The 13,385-nt window shown below is 39.9% G+C and overlaps 1 protein-coding gene across 1 annotated transcript in view; it reads right to left on the bottom strand.

Annotated features, from left to right (window-relative positions):
• ATP13A5 (ATPase 13A5) overlaps nucleotides 1-13,385 on the bottom strand; it is a 112,292-nt gene that overhangs the window by 15,967 nt on the left and 82,940 nt on the right. Inside the window, 2 exon segments of the mRNA XM_007195388.3 lie at nucleotides 8,097-8,170; nucleotides 10,187-10,282. Coding sequence (XP_007195450.3) covers nucleotides 8,097-8,170; nucleotides 10,187-10,282 — 170 coding nt within the window.

Below are 13,385 nucleotides of genomic sequence, written 5' to 3' on the forward strand. Positions count from 1 at the left end.
CCACGGAGTTTTGAGAGTGGTTTGTTATGCAGCATTACTATGGCAATTACTGTGGCAATTGATACAGAATGCTTACATAAAGATTATTTTAACTTTTTCCCTAATAGAGATGTTTAATACTTTCTGACAGGGAATCTGTTTACTTGACTATAAAAAAAAATAATAATAATGACAACCATTTTAGAGTCCCTACTAGGTTCCAGAGGCTGTGCTAAGTGTTTTATAAACATTATTGTTATTTCTTTAAGAAGCAATGCAAAATAGGTATTTATCTTTACCAGTAAAGAAACTGATGTTCAGAGAAGTAGAATCCCTTGCTTAAAGACCCATAGTTAGTGAGTGACATGGTGGTGATTGTAAACTCAAGTCTGTCTGACTGTAAAGCCCCATGTTCTCTGCTCTACAGCAGATTGCAGTGGTTTGGAGCTCATGAATTGAAAAGAATAAAATGAGGAGCCCTGGAATACAAGCTCAGACAGCAGAACAGTTTATCAGCAACTAAAAGAACTTTTCTAAATTGTCTAGGTTTCTTTAAAATGATGATATCTATCAGATTGCATGCAGAGGAATAAAAACTTGTGAAGTGTTATATTTTATTCAGAATTAATCATTACCTCCTCAGAGTTTCCTCAGCACATTACCCATATTGCTGCTATAGTTCAGAATGTCTGGCATTAAGTCTACTTGTTTACATATGTATTCAGCAGACTGTGAGCTCCCTAAGGGAAGAAATCCTGTCTCGTTCCACTTTCTGTTCCTTACTGAACTTAGCACAGAGCCTGCTGTGTGGGAGGACTTAGCAGCTTTTAAATTCTATTCTCAAAGTATAGTTTTCAACCGTTCGTCATCATTTGGATATTATGTAGGTATGTTTCTCCTAAATAGTTGGCTTACTTGTGTTATGGACATTTCAAGTCATGTAAGTCAAATTTCAGGAGTCTTGTGAACTCATCTAAACTACATGCAATATTTTGATTGTGCCTCAGGAGATTTTTAAGGTGAGAAGATCTCTATCTTCCATCAGATTCTCCAAGGGGACCAAGACCCAGAAAGGACTCATTGAAGCACTGATGGAACTTAAGAGAGGTATTTCTATAACAGATACAATCCCTCCTACAGCCTTCTTCTCTGTACACTGTGCCTCCTCCAATATGCTGGAGCGATTAGCCCAAATGGAGCTGAATTACATGACTTCACTCATAGAAATGATTGGCCTCGACTGGGCATCTTACCCAAGAGAAGTTGATAAATTTTCTTTCCAAACGATTTGCAAATAACACTGAGAGGCTGAGCTAATTGGCTGTAGGAAGACACGCAGAAAGGTTATGGAAACTCAACAGTAGTCACCATCTGGTGTCATTTGCAAAGTGAATGAGTAGAAGTCAGATGAAAACAGGAAGGATAGAAAGAAGAAGAAAGACAGAAGATGGTCTCTTGGAAATAAGGAAAGAGGACTCTAGCCCTCCTCAAGCCTTGATGCTTTCAACTTTCTGTTCTCAGAATTTTTTTGAGAATTAGATTCTTAAACATGTCCCTTCCTCAATTTTCTTCATCTAATTTGAGTGGGTCTTACTGAAAAGAACAGGGATGCAGCTACAACAAGTTCCTTTCAAAATGGCTTCTAAACCTATGAAGGTCAAATTGGACTTCAAGACATGCATTTTCTTAATTGACTTTTCTGACTTCATCTTGCTTTTGTCCTAGATTTTTCCTTTCATGTATTATATCTTGTCTTATTAGTGGCCTTTGTATGTTGTATTAAAATCTTGTGGATACACAAATCAATGTGATAATCCATATTAACAAATTGAAGGAGAAAAACCATATGATCATCTCAATAGATGCAGAAAAAGCTTTTGACAAAATTCAATACCCATTTACAATAAAAACCTTCTGGAAAGTAGGCATAGAGGGAACTTACCTCAACATAATAAAGGCCATATATGACAAACCCACAGCCAACATTGTTCTCAATGGTGAAAAACTGAAGCCATTTCCACTAAGATCAGGAACAAGACAAGGCTGTCCACTCTCACCACTATTATTCAACATAGTTTTGGAAGTTTTAGCCACAGCAATCAGAGAAGAAAAAAATAAAAATAAAAGGAATCCAAATCAGAAAAGAAGAAGTAAGCTGTCACTGTCACAGATGACATGATACTATACACAGAGAATCCAAAAGATGCTACCAGAAAACTACTAGAGCTAATCAATGAATTTTATAAAGTAGCAGGATACAAAATTAATGCACAGAAATCTCTTGCATTCCTATACACTAATGATGAAAAATCTGAAAGAGAAATTAAGGAAACAATCCCAGTTACCATGGCAACAAAAAGAATAAAATACCTAAGAATAAACCTACCTAAGGAGACAAAAGACCTGTATGCAGAAAATTATAAGACACTGATGAAAGAAATTAAAGATGATACAAACAGATGGAGAGATATACCCTGTTCTTGGATTGGAAGAATCAACGTTGTGAAAATGACTATACTAGCCAAAGCAATCTACAGATTCAATGCAATCCCTATCAAACTACTAATGGCATTTTTCATAGAACTAGAACAAAAAACTTCACAATTTGTATGGAAACACAAAAGACCACGAATAGACAAAGCAATCTTGAGAAAGAAAAATGGAGCTGGAGGAATCAGGCTCCCTGACTTCAGACTATACTATAAAGCTACAATAATCAAGACAGTATGGTACTGGCACAAAAACAGAAATATAGATCAATGGAACAGGATAGAAAGCCCAGAGATAAACCCATGCACATATGGTCACCTTATTTTTGATAAAGGAGACAAAAATATACAATGGAGAAAAGACAGCCTCTTCAGTAAGTGGTGCTGGGAAAACTGGACAGCTACATGTAAAAGAATGAAATTAGAACACTTCCTAACACCATATACAAAAATAAACTCAAAATGGATTAAAGACCTAAATGTAAGGCCAGACACTATCAAACTCTTAGAGGAAAACATAGGCAGAACACTCTATGACATAAATCACAGCAAGATCCTTTTTGACGCACCTCCTAGAGAAATGGAAATAAAAACAAAAATAAACAAATGGGACCTAATGAAACTTCAAAGCTTTTGCACAGCAAAGGAAACCATAAACAAGACGAAAAGACAACCCTCAGAATGGGAGAAAATATTTGCAAATGAAACAACTGACAAAGGATTAACCTCCAAAATTTACAAGCAGCTCATGCAGCTCAATATCAAAAAAACAAACAACCCAATCCAAAAATGGGCAGAAGACTTAAACAGACTTTTCTCCAAAGAAGATATACAGATTGCCAACAAACACATGAAAGAATGCTCAACATCACTAATCATTAGAGAAATGCAAATCAAAAGTACAATGAGGTATCACGTCACACCAGTCAGAATGGCCATCTACAAACAATAAATGCTGGAGAGGGTGTGGAGAAAAGGGAACACTCTTGCACTGTTGGTGGGAATGTGAGTTGATACAGCCACTATGGAGAACAGTATGGAGGTTCCTTAAGAAACTAAAAATAGAACTACCATACCACCCAGCAATCCCACTACTGGGCATATACCCTGAGAAAAACCATAATTCAAAAAAAGTCATGTACTACAATGTTCATTGCAGCTCTATTTACAATAGCCAGGACATGGAAGCAACCTAAGTGTCCATCGACAGATGAACAGATAAAGAAGATGTGGCACATATATACAATGGAATAGTACTCAGCCATAAAAAGAAATGAAATTGAGTTATTTGTAGTGAGGTGGATGGACCTAGAGTCTGCCATACAGAGTGAAGTAAGTTAGAAAGAGAAAAACAGATACCATATGCTAACACATATATATGGAATCTAAAAAAGAAAAAGAAAAAAAAGGTTCTGAAGAACCTAGGGGCAGGACAGGAATAAAGACGCAAACGTAGAGAATGGACTTGAGGACACGGGGAGGGGGAAGGGTAAGCTGGGACGAAGTGAGAGACTGGCATGGACTTATAAATACTACCAAATGTAAAATAGACAGCTAATGGGAAGCGGCCACATAGCACAGGGAGATCAGCTCGGTGCTTTGTGACCACCTAGAGGGGTGAGATAGGGAGGGTGGGAGGGAGATGCAAGAGGGAGGAGATATGGGGATATATGTATATGTATAGCTGATTCACTTTGTTATAAAGCAGAAACTAACACACCATTGTAAAGCAATTATACTCCAATAAAGATGTTAAAAAAATAACTTAATTAAATAAAATAAAATCTTGTGGGAACAAGACAGGGTGTGGATAGATAAGCAAGTAAATAAATAAATAATGTGATAGAATTGTTTTTTTTTAAAACATTCTCCAAGAGAATGTACTAGGTAGATTCATTTCATTGTGGTTTTTTAAATTAATTTTTTAAAATTTTTATGCAATTTTTAAAGGTTACACTCCATTTACAGTCATTACAAAATATTGGCTATATTCCCCATGCTGTACAATATATCCTTGTAGTCTATCTTACACCCAATAGTTTGTGCCCTGACCCCTTTAGTGCCTGTCCCCACCCTCCCCACTGGTAACCACTAGTTTGTTCTATCTGAGCCTGCTTCTTTTTTGTTATATTCACTAATTTGTTATATTTTTTAGATTCCACATATAAGTGACAGTATTTGTCTTTCTCTGGCTTATTTCACTTAGCTTAATGTTATGGCATTTTCTTTGTCCCATACTAATTCAGGCTTAAGGTCAAAGTCCTAACCGGGGAACCTGGAAATGTAGATGCCTTGGTGAGAGTGATTTTACATTGATCGTCCAATCGTCAATGACTCTTAATGTCTGCAGATAAATGTCCACAGTTCTCAGCCTGTCAGTCAAGATTCTGTGATCTGACCCAACCTACTTTGTCAAATTTTATCTCCTGCTGTTTTTTTCCACATACCCTACAGTGTGGTCAAATTGAAAAACTCACCCCCTATATTTATCAGCTCTCTCTTGCTCATGCTGCTTCTTTCTACTTGAAATGTCCTTCTTTTGGTAAAAGATATTTGAAATCTTTTCACCCTTCCTATTTTGGTGCAAATGTTACTTCTTCCATGAAGCCATCCCAGTATCTCTCTTTTCTACATTGCCATCTCCTCCTTAACTGCAGATCATCAGAAACAATATCCCCTTTTTCCAAACTCCAAAAGCATCTGCTGTTTTCTGGTACTTGCCATTTTTGACTTGTATTTCATCCATTCATGTATATGAATCCTCCACTAAACTCTATACATCAGTGATCAGCCTTTTAATGCCCAGGTACTTAATGTGCCTAACACATAGTAGGAGATGAACACTTCTAAGAGGAGGTTGAATGGAGATTTTCCTCTTGTCTGGGGAATTTTGCTGAGCCTCATATTTGAGGACAGTGAGAGGTAAGTGACAATTTAATGTAAAGAAAGATGACTACCGTATCTCCATAGTACCTAGTAAGAGGGATCCACACTGGTCCTTCAACTGTAAGCATGCCATCCCCCCTCCCCCAGTTACCTATGTACCGACTATATAAGTGTAAACCATGGAGATGATCAAGAGATTCTTTAACGGGAATTGTTAGGAGAAGCAAGAACTGTGGTTTTCTTCTCAGCATCACAACACAAATGAAGGGAGGTCATAAGAACCACTCCAGGAGAGACCTGAAGTGGCGAGGGTGGAGAATGGCTCTCATTGCCCTTCCTGTAATATCAAAGGGAAGAGAGAAGGGGCAGCAGTGAGAACAAGCTACACATCTACTATCTGGTACGTCAAGTAGAAGGGATGGAAATTAGCCAGGCTAGAGCTGTCTTGGAAGGAATCTGCCCAGTGGGCTGTTCAGCTGAGGCTAGAGGGCCCAGCAGAAGAAAAAGGCTTTGTGATATGTACCACTAGAAGGCAGATCCTGAAAGAAATCCTGAGGGATCAGAGGAGAGAGCACCACACATGTCAGGGAGTGGTCTAGTCCAGACCGCTGGACTGGGAATCTCTGAAGAACTCAAGAACTCACCAGTGAGCCCCATGCAAAGTGCCTGAGTTTAGATGCTTACCCTGTTAGAGGGCACTTGACAGGAGAGAACTAGAGTACCCCCACTTAAGCAAAAAGTCCTGGGCTCCTGCCGCTTATATTCACTGAAGCAGGGGTGAAAGTAGAAAACAAAGGAAAATAGAGACCATGGCCTTCTCTCCCACTGCCTGCTCCAAGCCATAGGTCAGGCTTCATCTGGAGAAGAAAACTTTGAATTGGATGAAAACATGAAATGTTAATTTGTAATACCTGGACTTTTTATATCTAAAGATGATGTCATTTGAATACCTAGAATTGACCAGGAAATGATCTGCCTGTAGGATGACTGAACTTGCAGGGATGGGAAAGCAATAGTGTTTGAAGGCAGGTGGTAAACACAAACAAAAATAGCAGTTTCCACCCTCTTTTTTTCACCTTCACCATTTACTTAGCCAGCTACACATTTGTTGAATAATAATTGATAAAGTGCTGTCATTCAAATAGAACACTATGCTTCTGATCTATCACCCTTCTGAGACTTTTCTCTCCCACTGGTAACAGTGGTCCTGCCCTGAGTCATCCCAACTCTCCCACCAAGCTCGCTCTGAGATGAGAGGGTAAGTTTCACAGCATGACCAACTGGCATGAGAGTCAGCAGGCTATTGCCATGGGAAAGCATAAAGTATATCCATCACCTTGGGAGTCAAATTCATAACCAGTATCATGGAATTAAGTGTGCAAAAGCTCAAAACAACTTGGTCAAGGTCATCTGGCAATTGTGTGGCAAGGCTACCACCCATGTTTTTGAATTTCTAATCAGTCTACTTGTACACAGCCTAAGTCTTTTCAAGGGCTCACCAAATTAGTCAGTCATCTCAAAAAAAAAGACAAAAAGGATGGGTGTAGCACAATATCATTCATCTTGTAATGAGTGCTTACAGGGTGTGATGCACTGTACTATACACTTTACATGCGGTATGTTATCTGATCCTCACAACCTTATAAAGACCTTTCATATGAGTCAGTTATTTATTTAGTAAATAATTTCCTAAAGGTCGCAGAGATAGGGAGTGGTAGAGGATGGCCATGGCCTTCACTTTCACGCTACCGCCTGCTAGCTTAGCTCTTGGAACATCCTGGTATTCTTTTCTTCTTTTTAACATCATTGTCCATCTTCGCAAGTAAATCATGCAAATTGCTTAAAAAAATAGCGAACATTCTAGAAGCAATATCAAGGATTCAAAATTATCCAGTCACGTGAATATTAATAACACATAGAAAATATTTTAGAGGGCTATAAATAGACATTTCAACCCTAAGAATCAAAATTGATATTACTTACATCCCTGACACTGACAATTTTGTCATTGGGTTAATATAATATATGACCTCAATATCACTTTCATGTTTTTAAGATGCTACATGAAATTCTCAAGGTTGTTAATATCCTGCATTGCTGCATGTTTTATCTGTTATTTTTCGTAACACTTCCTTTGTTGAACAAGGAAAAGGAGATGAGTATATCATTCTTTTTCTTTGCTCTCTGTTGAGGCAGTCACCTTTCTCACTTACTAAGAGTTAGTATCAAGCTCTAAGTTCCTAGGTAGGAAATACTTTATCAGTGTCATCTCAAAGGAAGGAAATAAGAAATAGCTGCTGTGAGCCACACCTTGCTTTTGAGAGAATTCCACTACAATAAAGCGCTAGCATTTGTTCTCAAACGTCAAAGACCTAGCAAAAGTCTGGTTTCACGTCAATGTGAAGCATAGCTGAATAATGGAAAATGACCTTTGGGTTTCAAAGATTTCCCTTCCCGGATTCCTTGTACATTTTTCTTTGTACAAGACACAAACCTACAAAGAACTGAGAATGCGTTGACAATTTTGTGAGGCTAAGACCTATTTTCTATCAGGACATATTAACGCCAAGTCTGAGGACTTCAAGCCTCAACTTACTGCCAACACCACTTTCAAAAAATTCACAGGTAATGAGGTCTTGGTACTTAAGATGTGTCATTGTCAGAATCTCTTATTTGTATGAATAGTTCTAGAATTTCATGGATAAATACAACTAATATGGTTTACTTTGCTAAAGAGCTTACTTGTTAAACAGACCATCAAGGTAGTAGCAACATCTGGCATGAGATACTGGTAAATCCCGAAGAGCTGTAGTTGCTGAAAAGGAAAGAAAAGTAAACATAAGTGAGGCTTCTGCCATCATATAGTCTTTATCATTCCCAACACTCTTCTTGAAAGTGGTCAGGAAGCAGCTGTTACTTTCCTCCCCCACTTTAGGAAGAAAGGAACTTACCTAACATCTTTAGCATCTCATTGGATAGAATAAAACGAAATCACTATTTTCCCAGTGTATAACTTAATTCCATATTAGCAATGAGAGTCAGTCAGTTGGGAAACACCCTCCTTATTGGCCATAGTAATTCTGGCAGCTGTAGACTCAGCCTGGATAGTTGAACTCTCAACATAAGATATTAAAGCCTGAAAGTTCTTCTGGGAACTTCATACTTAAAATTTGAAGTCAAGGCCTCAAATCATTCAACACGTTTTTCTCTCCATCCTCATCCATGGATTGAGTTCACAACATTGTTCTCTTGGAGTCCATTTACTTTCACAAACTGAACAAGTTCCCCACCCCAAGTAAGCCCATTGCAGACTCCATTCTGGTATACCACCTGCCTTTCTAAGGTTTGTGTAGACATAGAACTCCTTTTCAGTTCACATTTATGGAATTGAAGTATTTAAACATGAAAGTCAGCTTGATACTCTCCAGGAACTTGCCTTGCAATACCTTTTGCTGCCAAGTCTGTTTCTCTGCTTCATAGCTATTGACTGAGCACTAAATCATAATCTGGTTCTATGCATATTACAGACCACATTGATGCAGATGAAAATATTTCTGGCCCTTTGGAGAGTGAACTCAAGGCCAAGATGTTTCCAGGTGAAGGTCCTTGGAGGACACTCTTACTTAGGTCTAGACCATCAGAGTGAATGGCTTCAGAGTAGACTGGTTCCAACTCTATCCATGGAGACTTTGGAACTGAAATTCTGCTTTCGTTATTTTCAGAGAATGCAAATAGTTTCTCAGTGCCCCTCTCATCCTCCAATTCTTTCTCTGTCTTTTTACATTTCCTTCTCGTATTCTTTTGCCCTCAGAATGGTAAAATTATATATAAGCAGGGTGAGATGGAACAGGGCTTTTCAAAGACAGCTTAACTTTTTATTCTGGGAGCAGTTTACAGAGAACTATCGAGGGCTTTGGAAATCAGTCAGCCTGACTTCCCGGAGGCAGATAAAGGCTCGGCCAAGGGCAAAATCTAATTTGTTCTTAGTGATAGAGGCAGAACTTGAATCCAGGTTTCCTGACTCCCAATCCATTTCTTGTTTCTACCCACCTGGTTGGCCCTTAGCCTCTGTGTATGCTTCTTGCAATCAATAGCCCACTGAGGCTGGAGTCCTGTGGTCCCTGCTTTCACCACTCAAATGTCTCAGGAAAGCAGTAAAATAATTCTCTCCTCACAGTGTTCCCTGAGCGTGGTGGATCATTTTACTGTAGAGTAAGTTATGACTGAACCGATGCAGATTACTTTCAACCTATACATACTTCTTCCATATAGCTAATTAATTCTTAGATGATTATTTTTATCATTTCATTTCAAAAGTCTTTTCAAAACATTTTTACAGAATTGTTAATCCTTTACTAATGACATGTGTACGTTCTGGGCAAGTTCAGAACTAAAGCTCCGGTATGGGAATTTTTCCAGTTTTTGAGTCCTTCAAAGTCAAATTCAACAACTTCTCATTCTTTTTATCTCTTCTTAGTCTGCCAAAAATATTCCATAGTTGGAGACTGATGCATTTCCTGCTGAGTTATATTTAGGCTGCCCTGAGGCTCTCTCCATACTCTAAGTGAAGAAATAGAGGCTGGAGGAGGTCAAGTGTCTCAGGTTATCTAGAGAAAAACAACACTCCTGGAAACTGAGCCACATCTACTTATTTCTAGCTCTGTGTTTCATGCACAGCTATATCAAGTTCTCAAGTTTGTAGACATCTATTTTGAGAAATGTCATTTATTTATAAAACATTAAATCCTGTGTAAGAGCTGCACCGCCTCCCCCAAATATACAAGGGATATAAATGCAATTAGAACTGGGAAGAAATTATTTTGGTTCATATCCAGTAGAGCAGTGATGTACGCATAAACTGGATTATGCCGTACATGGTCAAGTATTTAAATACCCCGAAGGATAAGACAAGAGCAGCTAGGCCTTCTCTGTTTAAGAAAACATAAAAATAACTGGTTATATATGACACACATCTCCCAGTCTCTTTTATATTTTAAAAGGAGCTCATTTGAATAGCCTGCTGATATACATTCACTTAATCACTGACTCATCCTCTCAGTTATTCATTTAACCACTCATTCACTCACTCATTCTTTCCTTCAATCATTACCTCACCCACTGATTCATAAGTTCACATTTATTTAAGGCTTATAAGGTGCCAGCATTATGCTCAGAGTCACGGAGGATATAAATGAATCAGGCCCAGTCCTTATTTTCAACAAGCTTGCAATGAATTAAGAAGATTAACATGTACATTATAAACACAATACATTGTGACAAGGTGCAAAATGTCAAGTACTGACTCGCCTGTGATTCATTCCATCCTAGCAACACTTGCTCCCTGTGTGTGTTTTTTTTTTTTTTTTAATTATTAGCACGTTTATTTATTTATTTATTTATTTTTTTGGCTGTGCTGGGTCTTCGTTTCTGCGCGAGGGCTTTCTCCAGTTGCGGCGAGTGGGAGCCACTCTTCATCGCGGTGCGCGGGCCTCTCACTGTCGCGGCCTCTCTTGTTGCGGAGCACAGGCTCCAGACGCGCAGGCTCAGTAGTTGTGGCTCACGGGCCCACTTGCTCCGCGGCATGTGGGATCTTCCCAGACCAGGGCTCGAACCCGTGTCCCCTGAATTGGCAGGCAGATACTCAACCACTGTGCCACCAGGGAAGCCCCGCCCATGTGTGTTTTAAAGTCCCTTAGAGACATAAAGCTAAGGGCCAGGTGCTCTCACATTATAGGGAGAGTAGATGTGGGGCCAATATTTGAGATGAAATGGGTTTGTTGGCTTCAGTACACCAGGAAGAACACAGGGTAATAATGTGAGCTGGTATGGGAACCCAAAGAGATAAAGACAATGGTAAAAATTGCAGCTTAGCAAGTAAATATTCCCTAGTCAATAATATTATAATAACTTTGTATGGTGACAGATGGTTACTAGACTTATCATGGTGATCAATTCATAATGTACATAAATGTCAAATCACTATGTTGTACATCTGAAACTAATATAATATTGTATGTCAACTATACTTCAATAAAAAAGAAAAAAGCAAATATTACCAGATTCCCCTGGTGGCGCAGTGGTTAAGAATCCGCCTACCAATGCAGGGAACATGGGTTTGATCCCTGGTCCAGGAAGATCTCACATTCCACGGAGCAACAAAGCCCATGTGCCACAACTACTGAAGCCCGGGCGCCTGGAGCCTGTGCTCCGCAACAAGAGAAGCCACTGCAATGAGAAGCCTATGCACCTCAACAAAGAGTAGCCCCCACTCGTCGCAACTGGAGAAAGCCCACATGCAGCAATGAAGACCCAACGCAGCCCCCCCCAAAAATAATAATAATAAATAATAATAAAAAAGTAAATATTACCCTCTTTAAAAAATTCTGTTTGAACTGTTATTCCTTTAACTGGGTCTGGTTGGTGGTGGCTTATGACAGGCCAAAGTAAGAGGAGTGGGGAACTTGGCAAACAAGCCCTCCTGCAGCCTCCTCTTGTCAAGCAAGGCAGAAGCGAATCCACATGGGAGGCAGCCCACATCCTCTTGGTTTCCAGTCTCCAGTGACATGGACACCGCTGCTCAAACTTTGTCAACAGGTCAGGGACATGAGAAATAAAACCCAAAGAGCCAAACTAACAACCACATTGTCTTGGACAAGGTGAGAAGGTTCTGGCAGGAGATGAGCCAGGATGCTTTGGGTGGATGTTTTCTACCAGGCTGCGAGGTACTGCCTTTTTGTTTTCAGCACAGAGGGTGGAGCAGAAGACCGGCTGAGAATGGCAAGCATGTGAAACCTGGATCATTTTCTGACATGCACTTTGTGATTTCATCCTTTTTTTCCTGCAGTTGTACATTTCCAGGAAAACTGACACCTGGATTTAAAAAAACAAAAAAGTGCAAAAATCTAGAATGGTAAGGCATAAAGAATGTTTGAACCCCCACTATGCGAGGCCTCCACACCTGGCACGGGCCTCCAAAATGACTGCTATTCCTAATGGCTGTGAATTTTAAGTGGCTCACTCATTTACTTAATGCATTCCACAAACGTTCATCAAATGCTCTGAGGTACCGTGGTAGGCACAGCAACAGAGAAATGAATAAGGCATAGTCCTTGCCCTAAAGGACTTGAACTATAACAAGTCAATCATGTTTCAAAGAATAAAAATGGAAACCTGTGGATCTGGACCCATGTACCTAAAACTGTACCTCATTGCTTGTCTAGAGGATGTTTTCCCAGGACTAGGCATGTATCAAGGGTAAAATCAGCCTAACCCTGAAGTCTCACTAAGCCATCTGCCACTAGAGAAATTTTACATCCTGACTTGTATTTTAAAACAGTATATTGCCTCCAGAAATGCATTGGGCATGAGAAAGGGCATCCAAAGTTCAAGTGCCACTGTCTTTTGGATGAATCAAGTAGGCACTTGGTGCAACCGTCCTGGAGTTTGAACCCCCTATGCGAGGCATCCACACCTGGCACTCCAGCTTCCCCTCCACAGATCCCATCTGAGAAGCCTTCCAGCCCAGTTTGGCTATCAGGCCCCTGCACTCTCCAATGAAAACCCCACTTCTGAAGAGGGCCTCTCCATTCCCCCACCTGGAATTCCCTCCCACCTCCTTCGCGTTTCCATACATCCTATCCATCCTTCAAATTGCAACCTTCCTTTGAAACCTCCCCTTTTGGCTTGAGTTATCATCCTAAACTACTGGAACGATGACTGTATTATTGGGACGTTCATTTATTTAAAGCTAATTTATTGAGCACCTCTTACTCATCAGGCAGAAGATTCTGTGTTATGCGATTACATCTGCATATATCTATACCCTTTACCAGAATGTGAGTCCTCCAGCTCAAGGCTCTGTCTCATTCTTAATCCACCACGGGCTTCCCTGGTGGCGCAGTGGTTGAGAGTCTGTCTGCCAATGCAAGGGACACGGGTCCGTGCCCTGATCTGGGAAGATCCCACATGCTGCGGAGCGACTGGGCCCGTGAGCCGCAATTACTGAGTCTGCGCGTCTGGAGCCTGTGCTCC

The sequence above is a fragment of the Balaenoptera acutorostrata genome, chromosome 4 (genome assembly GCF_949987535.1).
Source record: "Balaenoptera acutorostrata chromosome 4, mBalAcu1.1, whole genome shotgun sequence".
NCBI lineage: Eukaryota > Metazoa > Chordata > Mammalia > Artiodactyla > Balaenopteridae > Balaenoptera > Balaenoptera acutorostrata.